The sequence below is a fragment of the Sphaerodactylus townsendi genome, linkage group LG07 (assembly GCF_021028975.2).
Source record: "Sphaerodactylus townsendi isolate TG3544 linkage group LG07, MPM_Stown_v2.3, whole genome shotgun sequence".
In the NCBI taxonomy this organism is placed as follows: domain Eukaryota; kingdom Metazoa; phylum Chordata; class Lepidosauria; order Squamata; family Sphaerodactylidae; genus Sphaerodactylus; species Sphaerodactylus townsendi.
The window spans coordinates 65,297,037-65,313,842 of record NC_059431.1 but is presented as its reverse complement, the minus strand read 5'-3'; the positions used below and the strand labels follow the sequence as shown (position 1 = coordinate 65,313,842).

General features: G+C 41.7%; 1 protein-coding gene and 1 long non-coding RNA gene across 3 annotated transcripts in view; one reads left to right on the top strand and one right to left on the bottom strand.

The window, feature by feature from the left end:
* Window positions 1–62: 62 nt before the first annotated feature.
* Window positions 63–1,345, bottom strand: LOC125436537. Its single transcript, XR_007245069.1, has 2 exons — window positions 883–1,345; window positions 63–740 (listed from the first exon to the last, which is right to left on the bottom strand). It is a non-coding gene; the product is annotated as an uncharacterized LOC125436537 (long non-coding RNA).
* The window catches only part of SECISBP2 (SECIS binding protein 2), a 31,941-nt gene continuing 16,170 nt past the window's right edge, over window positions 1,036–16,806 (top strand). The window contains exons 1-8 of one of the 2 annotated variants that reach the window (XM_048503621.1): window positions 1,036–1,153; window positions 5,866–6,011; window positions 8,084–8,324; window positions 9,937–10,060; window positions 10,546–10,781; window positions 12,468–12,531; window positions 15,165–15,322; window positions 16,555–16,710. In XM_048503621.1, the coding sequence (XP_048359578.1) occupies window positions 1,124–1,153; window positions 5,866–6,011; window positions 8,084–8,324; window positions 9,937–10,060; window positions 10,546–10,781; window positions 12,468–12,531; window positions 15,165–15,322; window positions 16,555–16,710 (1,155 nt within the window). In that variant the 5' untranslated portion in view covers window positions 1,036–1,123. The remainder of the gene's footprint in view (window positions 1,154–5,865; window positions 6,012–8,083; window positions 8,325–9,936; window positions 10,061–10,545; window positions 10,782–12,467; window positions 12,532–15,164; window positions 15,323–16,554; window positions 16,711–16,806) is intronic. The other variant, XM_048503623.1, reaches the window with a different exon arrangement.

Here is a 16,806-nt window from a genome sequence, read left to right as displayed (position 1 = left end):
GAAGAAAAACAAACACTAAGCATGCTGCAATTTATAGGTTATGGAAATTAGGTAGCCCTTGATACTGCGTAACTAAATTTTATATTTTGAAAACTTGTATTACAGATAGATTTTGAAAGATCATAGACATTCGTGGTTAAATTTACACTAGGTTGACCTAATGAAGCTGTTCTAAAATGGTAACACAATACTGTTTTCAACCTTTACTAAGCATTTAAAATAGGCTCTAGAGTGTTACACAATACTGTTGTGCAGAAATATAAAGTATTTTTCAGACTGCAGGAGATTAAAACAGTATTAGACTTCATCAGAAAACTGCTTGGACCCTTGCCTATATCTATCTAGTAAGAATAGTATGAATATCTTTTTGAACAAGTAATTATTCCTACATGATGTGTAAATGATTGTGGGGTGGGGAGGATGTTAACCAGGAATGCAGTAGGAAATGCAGGTCCTGTTTGGCTGTAGTATTGCAATTAAGAAACTTGCAAGCAACATTTTGATACTAGTAATACCGTATAAAGTATAACTCCAGAAGTTAAAATTTCAAATTGGATTCATGCAGCACTTAAGTTATATATATTGAAAACAGCAGTCTGCTATCGTCCGACTCCACGTCTCATCTCTGGTGTTCCTTGGAGGTTGTCTATCTACACATTAAGCAGAGCTGGCCCTTTTTAGCTTCTGGGATCCGAGATCAGGCTACCCTGGGGATATCTAGGCTAGGGCAGTTTGATTAGCTGAAATAGAAGTGAAATAGAAGCTGAAATAGAAGTCTGGTTAAACAGCGTAAGAAAATGTTAATAAACAGCGTAACAAAAAATATCACAATCAAAGTGCCTTACAACATCCTCAATCCCACAAAAAATAGTAAGCCTTCACATTTCCCCGAAAACGCCTATCAACAGTTTCACCTGAAGGGAAATTTCCTGTGTTGCCCTTGGTGTCATGGCGGCCGTCATGGGAGCGCTGCCCTGCAGTTGATTGGTTGGGACAGCCGAGACGCAGGCGGCGCTGTCAGTGCGACTATTTTGTGCGCGGTGGTGCGGGCTGGGGGAAGTTGGCTGGGACTGCTCGCTGGCGGGGTGTGGGACTTTTCTCGGCCCTCCCTTCCCCCCTCGCTATGACTTCAGAGAGGGAAGCGAGCAACGAGGTAAGGAAAGGTGTGCAGGTTGCGCCGTGAAACAGCCGACCCCTTCAGCCACCCGACTACTCGCTACTTGTTCCGCTACGGGTGGAGAGTAGCCCATAGGGATCCTCAAAGGGACAAGGACGATGGATTCCGCCTGGCCTCCCTACCTGTCTAAACTGCGTCACCGATCCCAGTTCTCATAGGCTTCCTGGCGCAAAGAAAGGGATTCCTGGATTCACAAAGCACGCCTCCGTGCTGCACTCCTGTCCCTTCTCCCTCCCTCCTTGTTTTTAGCAGCAGTCCCACGCGCAGAAATTCAGAAGGTGGAGTCTTTTCTTTCCTGGCTGGGAATGCAGCAGGTTTCACTTGTTGAATGTCTATCCCGTACTGAACTTTCATCGGGTGTATAAACAACCTCCATATTCAGAGGCACCGGTTGGGATCGGAGCTGAAGCGTGTTCTGCTGCATCGGCTTCATCCCCTGATCTCGGTGGCACCAAAAAAGAATGCTGTTTTGACACCTTTGTTACAGAGCTCCTTGTCTTCCTCAGAAGAGAATCTTTACTGGCCCTGATGTTCTCTTGGGAATAAACCAAGAGAGGAGGGGCTGGGGGCGGCGGCGGCGTATCTTGACTGCACCTCTCCCCAGTGGGGTGTCACAAGGGCAAGGAGAGCGGACTGGCTTCTTTGGTCATTTTGACCTCCCAGTCTGTGCCGCCTTACAAAAAGGTCAGGAGTTGTTTCTGTGGTAATGAGACTCCAGAAGTATATCGCTGGCATTGCTATTTGACATACAAATTTGCCAATTATTTATTTGGTGCCTTTTTATCCCACCCTGAGAGGAAAAGAAAATACCTGTGTGCCTGTGTTTTAAAGCAGGGAAGCAAAAGTTTTTAAAAATGCACCTCTTCCTCCCACCTAGGGCTGCCAACCTCCAAGTGGTATCTGGAGATTTCCAGTAATTAACAGTGATCTCCAGGCAATAAAGAATAGTTTACCTGGAGAACTTGGCTGCTTTGGACACTATGGCATTATATTTTATTGAAGTCTCTTCCTAAACCCTGGCCACCTCTGGTTCCATCTGCAAAATCTCCCAGTATTTCCCAAGCTACAGCTGATAGCCCTACCGCCACCTGAAGTCACTTTTCAAGCTAAAAAGGGGTTGTTTTAGTCCATTTTACATATGTTCTAGTGCAGGGATCCCTAACTTTTTGAGTGTGTGGGCACATTTAGAATCTGACACAGTATGTTGGGTGCAGCAACAAAATGGATGCTTCAGGAGGTGGAGCCAGCTACAAAATGATTGCCACAGCTTGATTTCAGTAACCCAGTGTAGATCCTTACTCAGTGGTGGCAGCTGGTGCCAAAGCAACATTTTTTAAAAATCTACATAGCCAATCAAGTCTCCAACAATCCAACAGAAACATTTTGGGGCAAAAGCCCTACATGACCCTACCCATTTCCTAAAAAACCCATTCAGGTGCCAGAAAAAGTGTTGATGGGCTTCATAGCACCCATAAGCACCACATGGGGGACCTTTGTTCTAATATATGTAATTGGGCAAGAGCCTTTTCCAGGCAACATTTTATTCATCAAGTTCTTTATTCTGGTGCATGGGTTTTTGTCTGTAAAAGTCATGCCCAGTTCAGCCTGTTAGCCTGTAAGATTCTATGCTATAATTTCCCCATAACCTGGAAGAGTTCTGGGGTTGCCATCCCTGCCTTGGGAAATTCTTAGCGGTCTGGGGCAGTTCCTAGGAGGGCAGAGCTTGAGGATGGGAAGGAGATTAGTGTGGATTATGATGCCATAGAGTCTGCCTGCCATTTTTCTCCCAAGGGAACTGATCTGGGGATCAGTTGTAATTTTGGAGGCTGATAACTCTCTAAGTGATTTTCATACAATGAAGTGTGCAAGAAAGGAATGGGCAGGTAGTACTGGAACTTTTTCACATCAATAGTTGACATTGTTCTCTTTGGCTTGCCTAGCCTTGACATTAAAAAAACCTTTTTTCTATATCCCTTTTTTTTGCTGTCATTTCACAACTGACTTATGATGACCCCTGTAGGGTTTTCAAAGCAAGAGAAATTCAGATGTGGTTTGCAATAGCTTCTTCTGTGTTCTGCCCCTGGTGTTTTCCCATCCCAATACTTGCCAGGGTTGAGGCTGAGAGACAAAATCATCCATCACGTTTTCATGTCATTGTTGGTTTGAGCCTTGGTTTCCCAGATCCCAGTCTGGCACTTTAACCTCCACACCCCTAGAACCATGTTGTATAATTCAAAATAAATTCCAAGAATTTCAGTCTTTAAACGGGCCAGTCCAATTCTTTATTTTTGTTGGAGGCATTCTTTTAACATTTAAATCTCCCAAGACCTGAAAGCCAGAGTGCATCTGAAAGCTAATCTACAAATTTCACTTTTCTCCATTGACAAAAAATGGAGAAAAAGTGAAATTTGTAGGTTAGCTTTCAGATGTACTGTGGCTCTCAGATCTTGAGAGATGTAGCCAACCACTATTTGGTGGCCCCACTCTAATGAAGTAAGAATGAGTCACTTTTACTATCTGTTAAAATCAGCAGGGAACATTCAGTTCCATTTATAGTGACTAAGCTCTGCCTTTAGTGGGACTGTTTGTAGTGAAACAGATGACATAAATCCTAGATAAAAACACAGTGGCTGTTTCCGCGAAGATCGCCGTTAGCCTTCCACGCCGCAAGAATTCTGCCGTATGCGTGAGGCTGAAGGCCGCTCGCGATGCAAGCATGCGGACGGGCCTTCTGGAGAGGCTGGCAGACGGCATGGAGTTGCTTTTCGTTCAATATTCAGCCAGCAGTGCTGTTGGCTCGTTGAAATGCTACCACGCTGCCCCTCGGCCTCCAGGGTCGGAGGACAGCGTATGGGCTTCACGCCAGCAGGCCGTAATTCCACGGGACACGTGAGGGGGGGAGGGGAAACAGCGCGGTATCCCGGCGGTGCTGTTCGCACCGCTACTGAACAACACACTTCCACTGGGGAAAAACAACCCTTTAAAGGGTTGTTTTTCAGGGCGGCGTCAGGAGGTCGGGGGGGCAGCGTGGGCGGGGCTTCGACGGCCAGCAAGCCGACGCCGGGGACACGGTTAGTGGGACGGGGAGGGGGGAAGAGGAGGGGGAGGGGGAGCAACGCCAGGTCGGTGCTGCTGCATAGCAGCAGCGCCGCCTGTGCGAATGGCTCCCTGGGGACGGCGTTTATCCCGTCCCCAGGGCGCCATTTAAGGGCCGTGCGGAAAAGGCCAGTGAATATGTTTATTGTCTTGCAGAATTAAAACCATAAGAAGCAAATATATATGTGTAGAGTTTTTCACATTTTAATTTTAATTCACACTAAGAGTACATCTTAGGTTAAAACACAAACAATAACTGCTTTGTTATAACAATGTTGAAGTCAGATGCTGAGTGTAGTATAAGCCTAAAATTATTAGCATTTTTGTGGGGAAAGTGTGGCAATGGGGTCAAGGCATTATTCTGTTTATATTAGAATCCTATGAATATTTCATTTTAGAAAAAGTAGTGACAACCTTACAGTTTTAAAAAGTGTTGTGGAGCCTTAACAGTTGTTGGAGAATCAAACACGACTAGAAATTATGGTTTTAAATTTACAATCAGTCCTGAAGTTATAAGGTAATAAGGGAATTGTGTAAACCTCTATGTTAGTTAGGTTTCGGCTTTAAAGAGAACATAGATATAGTTTAGAATGAAAGCAACTAGGGCTGATTTCGCATGGGCAAAAAACAGCAGTGTGAAAACGGTGTGAAAACGGTGTAAAAGAGTTTAAAATGGTGTAAAAGGGTTTATAATGTTTTCACACCATTTTCACACCGCGGTTTTTGGCCCATGCAGAATCAGCCTAGGTTTCTGGTTACTCTTTTCTCTAGTGTCTGAAGTAGTCATGAGAAGTTTTCAAGAATTCAGGTTAAATCCCCTTTTACAAATTCATGCACTGCACAAATGTAACACCTGTTCATGTTTTGGACTGAAATGGTGGCTTTTTTTTGTCTTTATGTCAGAATGTATACAACCACCAGAGGGTGTTCAGTGAGCAGACTATCAGACTGTTCACTGAATAGCTTGTCTTGGCTGTTTTGCTTAATTCTATTATATCCCATACAGATGTAATGCTATTATGCTATTACCTAGTGTTAGAGATGAATGTGACTGTCTCAGTTACTTATTTCTCCTGGGCTTCTTTACCAGTCCTTGGCTTTACAGTTAACTGACCTGAACCCTAACCTTGAGAATCTTGGAGCTAAGCCATGGCTAGGTCAGATGGAATGACATTTTGCATAAAACAGGAGACAGTGATCCTGTAGCTTGATCCTGATCCTTTAACTCCAGTTAATAACCAAGCTAGCGCTCATTTCTGCAACTGTTAATTATCAAGAGTTTTTTGGGTCTGATGTTAAAACAGTTTCTAGAGTGCATGCCGTAAAGATACTCTTGAATTTTTGCATTGTGATCTGAAATCAGATATTTGTAAAACCTGTATCTCGAAGAAGTTTGCTTGAGTGCCCAAAGCTTGGTGCTGTTCTGTCTGTTCTTTTTGTTCATTTAATTTCTTTAGCCCTGTTTTGGTTGAGCAGAGCAAAAATGCACCAGCTTTTTCTTCTTGTGACCACATTGTTCACATTGATGGGGATTTTCACATATGCTGTTTAATCTTAAAGTGCATGTAGCCAAACCCCCTTTTGTTTCTTAGGGCATCAAGTTATCAGCAGAGGTCAAACCATTTGTTCCAAAATATGCGGAGGTAACAGTGGCATGGTCAGAACCCTCAGAAGCATGTGTCTTTCCTAGATATTATACAACATGCTACCCAAATGTACAGGAACCACCAGTGGATAAGTATGTACCTTCTTAATCTCACTTCTTGGGGAACTATAACTTACCAAGGTCTTGAATTTAAATACTTAAAGATGTTTGGTGAGTTAAATTTTATGCAGTGGTTTGGTAATAAACTGGCATATCCCTTCAGTACACAACTTGGAAACTGCTATCTCACAATTCATTTCACAGATAATGGTGACATTGGCATTGCGTGCCCAAGTATTATCATAAGTGATAAATTGTTGAGTAGATCTAAATCTAAGCTTGAGGATTTCTTCAGTCTAAGGAATCTTCCTTTAACCTAGTAGCACCCTTTAACCTAGTAGCACCCATGTTTAGGAGAAGGTTTCACTCTGTTCAGTAGAGTGGTAGAATAGAGATAGAATCCCTGTTGATATCCTGCAGTTTGTTAAAGCACCTGATTTAGATGTCACAACAAATTACAGTTTGTTACAAACCAGGAAGTCATCAACCTTGGTTCAACACATTAGAAGAGGGAATTTGTGAGTCCAAGGTCTTTGAGGCCTTTTCTGAGACCTAATTGTAGCCCACGTGGGGAGTTATTCTTATTTTGCTGGTTTTGCCTTGGGGAGAAGGGTAGTCTTAAATATCCTGTACTAAGACATAGATAAGTGAGCAGCATGTGAATTCTTATCCTGTGAGAGATTTGAACCCTATTTTAATGACCACCAAGGATACAGTATATGTTGATTCTTCAGATAAATTGAAAATTGCATTCTCTGGGAAAGATAAATGGCATGTAGGTCACAATAATTTTGAACGGATTGGTTTGTTGTGCAGCTTGTCAATAACCCCCAGGAACTTGAAGCTCTTGTGGATGAATCTTAAGGCTCTACTGTTGTTTCATTCCTTCTATGTGGTTTTTTTGTGTGTGGCTTTTATACACAATCATAATGGTTTTCTTTCCCTTCCTGCCTCAGTATAACATGTTCTTTTGCAACACAGAGCTCTGAATTGTGTGTGAACAATCTGTTTTCTGTTAAAAATGCTTTTCTATTCTACAGTGTTTAAAAGGGAGCTTTGGGAGGGTGTGTTTGGGAGGGGAAGTCTCTTCCCTCCCCTGATGTCCTCCCACTCTTTTCCTCCCAATTCATATTTTAAACCCCAGTCAAACAATTGCCCAATTTTCTGCATCCTCTCCTGTTAGCCATCTTGTTAATTTTTTCTGTAAACATTTTTAAAAGTTTTTTTCCCTGTTGTTTCTTGGGCTATTAGTCAACCCAAGATGTTGGCCAGGTTTTTAGTACAGCTTCTACATGTGCACAGACACCACTTGTTACTTTAGAAGGATTTTAAATCAACCCCCCACCAGCTTAATTTTTTTCCTACTTACAGATTTTTTCCCCAGATCATCCCTGTCTATAGGAATGTTTAAGATTCACATATTAGTTCTGAATTAGATATATGATACAGCATTTAAAATGCTGTCACTTGGATGGTGGAGAATTGAAACAAATAAAGGTTTTATCAATTTGTCATCCAATGTATCCTCCTATATCTAAAGTGATTCATTGTGAAGTTGGGAGGATAAATGTCCAGTTCTTTTGTTTTATTATTGTATATAGCACAACAGAAAAAAAAATCCTTTGCATCTAAAAATTGATTCTGTTGCCTAGCAATCCACAATAGTTGTTCATGAACTCTGTGTGGGGTTGTTATCAAAATAGTAGCTGTCTGTGGTACTGGTGCTAAGAATGGGAAATATTTTTTCTGGCCCTACTGTGCATCCTATGCTTGTGATGATGCTTATGTATTTTGATTTTAACCTCTTCCATATGTCAGTATATTAGTGATTGCAATTTATGAAAGACATCGCATACTTCAAATAAATGCTCTATTATTTGGGTTTAACAGATCATCCTTGTTCTCAGTACTAAACCCTCTGTGATGTTGTATTCACTACTTTCCCTAAGATGCTTAGCAAAGTAAACCAAGGTTGTTTATTGCTTAAAACAGTGATATAATCATCAGATATGTCGATGTTTGGACTCCCAATAAAAATGTGTTCAAGCAAAAACAGTTTTAAAGATGTGATCGTACTTGAACTAAAGAGCAATATGTTTATTTAGACAACAGGAATATGTTCAAGATACACCCTGGGATACTACCACTTCTGTTTCGCAATATGCATCTCAGAGTCTTATGGGATGTAGTTCGCTTGGAGAATACTCCAGTTCTGTACCAAATATATTCACAGTTCCCAGCTTTTCATGTGATAAGACCTCTAAGCTCTGCAGCTCTTCTCGACAAAACAGAGACTATGTCAAACATACTTCTCTCAACAGAAAAGAGACTGGAAGCGTTGCCAGGGTAAGTGATGATCCATACTAAAGATTAAGGGGAAGGTACACCCGCAATAATGATAATAGAAAATTTGTACCCACCAGGCCTGGGTACAAATTTTCTCTTATCATTATTGAGTGTAAGTGATGATGGCATGTTTTTCTGACCTGGGTGTAAGTCTGTCCTCCAGGCATAGTTTTTGTGCCAGACTCGATTTCAAAACATGTTTCTGCTGCTCCATCTTTGCTAGAACTCTCTGGCATATACCCTGCTTCTCCACAACTATATCTACCCATCCTCCAGGATGGTTAGTGGATGACTTCATGGTCTATTATGTATGCAAAGACCCTGCTGAAATGGCAGGCCTCGCTGTGGCCCTAAAATTTGGAAAATAACAAAGATTATTATTTGGAAAATAACAAAGGTTATTTGGAAAATAACAAATAACAAAGGTTATTATTAGAGGAATTATTATTAGAGGAATTAGAGGAATTATTATTAGAGGAATCTCATAAATTATCCTGAGGTGGGTAAAGATCATCACTATATCTAATTCCCAGTGTAAACAAATCTAGGACATTTAAATCTGGAGAATGGAGCCTGAAAAAACCTGAAAAAGCCCCAGGTTTGCAGAAAAATCTGAAAGGAATATGCTGGAGTGTGCGCATGTGTGTGTGTGTTTGTCCCTCCTCAAATAATAGAAACTTTGCCTATAGCTTTAAGAAACAAACACCCTTTGTGGCTGTTCCTTGGCAGCTTCAACAGTATTGCTAATTATAGCTTTGGTTTCTGTTAATAAAAGGCAGCAAAAGAGGGTAGAGCAGTTTTCATGTCAGTTTTGACCTTTGAGGGATGGGTGCAGATAAAGGTAGGTTGGCTGGTGAATGGGAAAGAGAAAACGATGTAAGTCTGGAGGATTGCTGGAATGAGAAAGAGAGAATAGTGGATCAAGGGAACATGAGATCCTCTACCGCAAGTGCTTGAGGGTCCCTCAGTTGTTTAGTTTTAATTGGTAATTTCCATTCCTGGACTGTGCATAGTGGCAAACAGTGAAGAAAAGTTCCAAGGGTGTAATCATTGATCATATTTTTATCCTTCCCTTTCTTCAAAGAGATCAGGGTAGCATGCATAGTTCTCTTTTCCTCCATTTTATCATTACAACACCCTTCTGAAGTCTGAAATCTTTGTGGTGGAATGGGGATTTGAACCTGGGTAGCTCCCTGATCCTAAATCAAAACCCAAATACTACACCAAATTCTCTCCCTCTTAAGAAGTTCCTTTCCCAATCAGAGTGATTTTTAGAATATTTTTTAAAATACTGTTGAGCTGGGACAATTTTACTGATATCAAACTTGATAAAATAAGTGGACATCACTTAATCTTATGAGTAAAGTAAGGACTGGATTAACAGATGAGAGAAATTCCTCACACTGTTTCTGAGTTTTGTGCTTTTCTAGTGGGAGTTTTGGATTCATCATCCAGGGAAAGATTAAATTACGCTGATACAAAGTATCCCTTTTCTACTTAACATCAAACAATATCACCAACTGCCACATAATAACATACAGACTTAATATGGCATAGCACAAATATGGCAACTAAACATTGAATTCCAACAATGGTGGTGGTTTTTGTACAGAGGCGACCACAACATGAGGAACCCAAACTGGACTGTAAAAGGCTCGAAGGTAGTGACTTCTCTGGCACAACAACAGGGAGCTCATTTCATTCTGCTGTACGTGGTAGAAGTCCCGTTCAATCAGGTATATCATCAGTTATTGATTGATTCAGTATGTTGCAAAAATGTTACAAACAAATCAATCCAAAGATAATATTAGTTAGCTTCTATTCTTCATTATTGTATTTTGAGTGCCATTGTTAAAACCTTGACTTTTATGAGCTTTTTAAACAAAGAGATTGAAAAACACTCTCTATGGAGCTTTTTGTTTTATACAAAGTCTGCATAAATTTTAATAATCATGAACTATTTTTGTATTGTGCAATATACATTTTTTGCTCAGACTCGTTTTCAAATTATTTAGTTAAATGGTTTTGAAATATTTCCATTTGAAGTGTTATGTTTCACTAACCAATTTTGTACCTCTCTTTGTATCTCTTTCTATGGTTATTTATTTTATGAAATGTATTTATCTTTACTTAAAAAAACACTCAAGGTGTTAAACAGAAGATTATTAGATAAATAAAACCCTGATGTGCATAATGTAATTGCATACTTTTTTTTAATTAGACAGGCGTGGTAAAGCTGTGAACAGTAAATACAAGCACATTCCAAATACAGAATCGCTTCCAGAACCTGAATTTGAAATTACCCTATCAGATTTCCCAAAATTGCAAAGTCTGGGGAGTAATGATCGACTGAAACTTCAAAAATGTACTTGGGAGGCATTGAGCTCAGCTGAAGGAGATATGCTGCCTTCAAAATCCACAGGACAACCACAGATTTCTGCTTTGATAACCAAAGAGGTTAGCTGTTTGATGCTGAGTTGCATAGAAAGCTGTCAGTGTGCAGCCACTTGCCTTACTTGTGTATCTGCTGGTTGTGCTTTCTTAGATTAAAAATGTAGAAGAATAGAGAAGTTATCATTTCAGTAGGGTTGGATGCTGTCATGTATGAAACTACAGTAGGAATTGTTCCTTAATCATCATTAGGCTTTTCCACAGGAATGTTTTTTTCTAATTTACTTTGTTTCTTACAGGTATTCCTATATCTATTTTACGGACTATTTTAACTTTTGTGTTGTATGGTAACTGACTGAAATGTCAGTTTTTAAAAATTCATGATGTGGTCATAAATTCAGTTTAAAGTAATTAAATGGTTGAATTATGTTGAAATTTCATTTTACATGAATTATTTTTTTTTTATTAAGTGTTGATTATTTTTATATCGGTACTGTTAGAGCATCAAATATCAACTGTGATCAAGAGCTGTTTTCATCAGCTCTACCTGATTAGCCCAAATATGCCACCACTATCATGCTTTCCTTTGTGACTTCCAGTTTTTTCAGGTTCTAACAAGTGTACTCTGGTCAATCTAAACATTTGAGTTGAGTTCTTGGGATGTCTGGGTAAACTAGGTATTTAGATTGTATTGCATTGGTGAAAGAACAGACAATCCATACTCGTAGACTATTTTAGGAAGTACAACTTGCCCATTAATTTCAGAAAGTTCTTTTTGCCTTGAATCCTGAAAGTTAGAGTTGGCTTATTTTTAATTGCATTATTCATTTCTTCTTATTTTTCTATATTCATAATTTTTGCTTCCCAGCTTCTTTGTCATTGTATCTGAGACAAGGAAACCCTAATTTAAAAAATGCATAGATATATTAACAGATGAGCTAGAATTAAAGTTTGATTGAATTATAAGCCAAATCAAAATCCAAAAAACCTTTATTAGGCATAAAATTATAAGCACTGAATTATGTTGAAGGGTTTCTGAAAAGACTTTGTTTAAAAATGACAGTTTCTCAAGTCTGAAGTAAAGGTGTAATTTGCAACCCAATCCAAAGGGGTCTAGTAGCCAGGGATGGTGCCACCACTGCCACACCAGAGGACTTCAGGTGGTTCTGGGAGGCAGCAAAAAGGGGGGGGGGGAAGCCACCTGGAAAGCCCTCCATAGGCTTGAACTGAGTTATGCCACCCTTTTGAGTGGTGTAAGTCTGAGGCCTTGGCCATGGTGTTCTTGCCTCAAAAGCCCAGATGTAAACCAACTAAAGTCAGGTCCACCTCTGGGAACACCCCTGCCTGCCCCCCGCCCCCATGCTGGCATCTACTCAAATGCCAGTGTAGCTGTCTCGCGGTGCCCACTTCTGGGTTTCACCATATCATGAAGTTTGTGCAGCCTAGCACCACTCTCATAGCACATCCCCCCCCCCCCCAATCTGGATTGGGCTTCCTTCTTTCCAGTTGGTTTGATAGCTAATTGAGCTGAGTCAATTTTCTACCCCAGTCAAACCCAAGGTAAATTTTAATGTATTTTTTCTGTGTAAATTAATTTTAACCTTAATTGTATTTAAGAATGACTGTTGCGTGGTGATTTGTTTTTTAAAATGCTAGGTAAATTTTTGCTGGGTAAATTATGGTGGATACTCAGTTTTTTGTACTTAAGTCTACAAGATTATTTTATCTTTATATATGTGTATATTTTTGTAGGGAGAAGTATCTGTGAAAAGGCTGCCCCTGGAAAGAACTTTAAGAAATTCTTCTGATACTGGAAGTAAGTACTACAACTTGTAAGTGCTACAACTTTTGAGTATCAGATCACACTGCATCCTGTTAAAGATTTAAGGCATTTTTTTCTGTATTCTGTATTTGAAGTCATAAACATGCACAGAAAGGATGAAGAAAATTTTGTCTGGCTATGCTGAGTGTGTCTACAATAGTGTCTTTGTATTTTAAGAGGTAGCTAGCTAACATGAAGCAGTTGTATGAAAATGTCCTTGGATGTTGTAACTTTGTCTCTGCCAGATCCCAGGCACCAATTTACTGTTGGTCTCTGGCTGGAACCTTATGAACTCCAGGCAATCCTAGCCAAATTTACCTAGGTCTTGGAAATGGGTGAGAAGAAGCACAGAATGGGGCTTTTTCTGGACTTTGTTATCTAGGAGAGGAGTCACCAAAATTTCTGTGGGCTGCTTGTCGCATAGAGACATTGCTGTGCTTAAATTTCTTAGCTCAGTCCAAATCTTGGAGCTTGTGTTGAAACAAGGGCTGTGATCTAACATTTGCTGGAGAGCTGAGAAATTACTCTGTGGCCAAGAGAAATGCTTAATACTGTCTTGGCTTTGCTGAGGGTGGCTGGATCCTGTACCTTGCTTAAAATCCAGTCCGTTTCTTCCTATGTTACTGCTATCCTGATCTTGCTTCTCAGTGAAGTGTGCCGGGCACAGGGCAAGGAGATCTGCATTTTCTGTACTTAGAGTTTTCTTATCTTGCAGTTCAGCTTTAAGGCATTCTGCTGTTTGTAAGGACAGCTCTCCCTCGCTCGGCTCTGCTAGAGCTGGGAGGGGCTGGTCGGATGGAGGAGAAATAACAGGGGCAGACGGAAGGTGGACAATGGGCATAGGGCAGGCGGGGGGTGACAGCAAGGGCGATTTGGCAGGGGAGGAGGAAACGAGGTCCGCCACCGCTTTAGAGCGGTCGGGGACTTGCTGCTCGATTGTGTGCCTGCACTGAAACGATGAGTGGAGGACACGAATCGGAGCGTGGGGTTCTGAGTGAAGTACCAAGCCAATCCTGCCAGATTGAGCATCCCCAAATCTGGGTAATTGCCTGTTTACTTCCTCAACCAACTCCCACAAATCTCTAGTTGCTACAGGACTTTTCGCCTTATGCGTCAGGAATTGTAATTCCTCGACGTGCCTAGCTTCTCCTGAGATAAGGCATGAACCCATACTCACGTTGATAAGGGGTCCAAGAAGGATGGGGTGCACCAGGGGTCTGTTCCAGACGACGATGAGTTGGGGTGGTGAGTTCCGAGGGCCCCACGTTGGGCGCCACTTGTTGTCTTACAGCAATAGAGGCAGCATGTCGTTTCGGCCAGTGAGAGAAGCCAGGGCAACTCTGCCGTCCCGTCTTTCTCCGCGCCCTTTTAATGACAGTTTACAAGTGGAAGAACAAACACAGCATGCACGTGGGGGGAAGCACAACACAATGGACGGGGCAAAGAGCATGGGTTAGAGCAGAGGATTTGGTATCTTGCACGTACACATTGGAGCCAGGAGGTCTTGCAACCTCAGCAGTTTCTCCGAAACTACACTTTGGAAGGAGAGGTCAGTTGGGGGAATGTGAGAGACCCTTTTCCGGCGGTGTGCCACCGTACTCGAGCGTTTCCCAGCTGAGAGACCCCTTTCCAAGCAGAATGGCTGCCGTACTCGGGAGCCTCCCAGGCGCTGTGCCCCCCAACAATAATCCTGCATCCCATGCTCCACGCCACCACAGTGGCACAAAAATGTAGTTAAAACGCTCAGATCCTCATGGATCCTTCTGATTTTTGCACTTGGTCACCCCAAATAACCAGCACATCACAGCTGAAGCCCCTGGTCACGCATTCCATACCCCGTGGCGCCACAGTGGTGCAAAAACCTCCTTGGAAAACACATGATTTTTGCACTAAGTCATCCTAAAAGCACCACCTTTCAGAAAAATGCCAGCTGAGCTAGTGGGGGAGGCTAGGGGTGGGGGAAATGGAAAGGGTGGTGGGGGGAAGGGAAGGCCTTTGTAAGGCCCCCCAAGGGCCCAGCTGGCCTTTTGGGGTAGGTGGGGGGAGAGGGAAGGTCTATGCCAGGCCTACAAGGTCCCAGCTGGACTTTTGGGGTGGGTGTGGGGAGAGGGAAGGCCTCTGCCGGGCCCCCAACAGCCTGGGTTGGTCCCCCACTCCCACTCACTTTTGGAGGCTCTGCATCAGTCTCAGGCAGCCAGGAGGGCCTAGAGGTCTCCCCCTCGTCTTGCCTGGTAAGCTCCACTTTCTAGGCTGGCCTCTGTCCTTCCCTTAGGGCTCTTAAAGGGAAAGATCCTTTCCCTTTAAGAACCTGGGTTTAAAGGGAGGGGCAGAGAGGCCAGGCTGGTAACAACTGGTTCTGCAAACTAGAAAAAAATTAGCTACAGGTTCTAGCAAACTGTTGCAAACTGGCTGAATCCCACCTCTGGACTGAGACAACATGGAGCTATTTGTGGAATTGTTCATATCATCGCCCAGAAACAGTGGACTCAGTTTTGGTAGTTTTTTAGGTGGAGGCATGTGGGTGGAGCAAAGGACATCTGTTTTAACAGAGGGCATTTTTTTTGCAAGGATGTTCAGTAGTTGGAGTTGTTGAGCAATTTTGAATTTGGTGTTCTGTCAAATATCAGCTGCTCAGGTGTCTTCGAGTTCCTGTGATGAGACCCAGGTATCTTGGGCTACTGTGCTGTCACAAACTCCAAGGAGAACTGTCCGTTTACCCTCCTCTACTGTGGCCAGCAGCCATTCTGGCAGTGAAGGAAAAGTTGGTGTTCCTGAAGATCGTAAGGTATAAGATCAGTTTCCAGTCAACAATGTTATATCAGATTTCATAGTCCTTTTAAAATGCTGTCCTTGTTTGTGTTTTATTTACTTGTGAGGAAGAAATAATATGGCTCAGTAACAGACATCACATTACTCTTATAGAATGACATAATAATAATATTGCTAGACATTAGATGAGTATTAAAAATTGTAAACTCTTCTGGGATCTGATTTGTTCTTTTGTACTGTAATTTCGAGTTCTTTTATTACCTTGACTTCAAATTCTGTCCTTGCCTTAATGGGGAATAAGCCAAATTATCCTCTGTGTGTTTAACATCTTGGCTGAGTTGTCTGTTTTTATCTTTGCCACTATGCTTGATCAGACCAGTGGTTCTTCTAGTCCAGCAACCTGTTGCACATAGTGGCCAACCAATAACCTCAGAGGACCAACAAACAGGGCACAGAGGCCCTGGTTTTGCATTCTAGCACTAGGATCAGAGGTTTACTTCCTATGAATGTGGACCTTTTCATTTTTTTACTATGGCTATTAGCCATTGACAGTCCCATCCTCCATATTCTCTCTAACACACTTTTGAAGCCATCTATGTTTATGGTCATTGCCACATTCCCGGGCAGTGAATTCCACAGTTTTACTCATTGAGTAAAGTAATATTTTTGTTTGTTTTGTACTTATTGCCCATTGAGTTTCATTGAGTGTCCCTGAGTCCTAGTATTATGGGAGAGAGGAAAAAACCCACATTTCACTCTTGTGATTCTTTCACAGCTCCTAATTTATCATCATTGTGTGTTTCCTATGTTTAAAGTGGAGCTAAATATTCCCAAGTGTAAAAAGTGCTTGGCTATATGAAGAAGTATCAGGGTCAATGGAGTCTTTAGATATTCTTGCAGTTCTTGTAGTTCTTTTCCTTTGTTCTAGTCTCTCCCTTTCTGGATGATAGAATGGGCATTTTGCTTCCTGTGATGCATCAGGCTCATTCTGGAAAACCAGGTGCTAAGGAGCTAAAATAAGGATTTGGAGACAAGATTGATATTAAAGCATTGGGAGCTGTGACATCTATCCCAGGAACCCAGAAACAGAAGCATTTGAAAGCAAGAAATAGCTTGTATTCTGGCTGCTGGCAAATCAAAGCATATTTCTTATGCAGCATAAACTTTAGGTGAGATATTGCTCGCCTGCAAACTTAGCTTGAAAGCTTTAGCCTGATGTGCAATTTTTTTAACTTCATTTTGCAACAGTCAGAAACGAGAGAGAATGCCAGTGGGAGTGACGGTGAAGAGATATCAGAAAAGAAGAAGAAAAAGAAGAGGAAGAAAAAGAAGGCCAAATCAAACAGTGATATGGAAAAGCTTCTTAATAAAAGCACTTTAGTGCAGGAACCTCCACGAATTGAGGTAATGAAGTTCATTGTCCAGTGACCTCAGAGGTTTGTGTGTGTGCCCTTGAAACAGTGCCTTAGGAGTGACTCTGCTGGACTGGAGAGTGCTGTT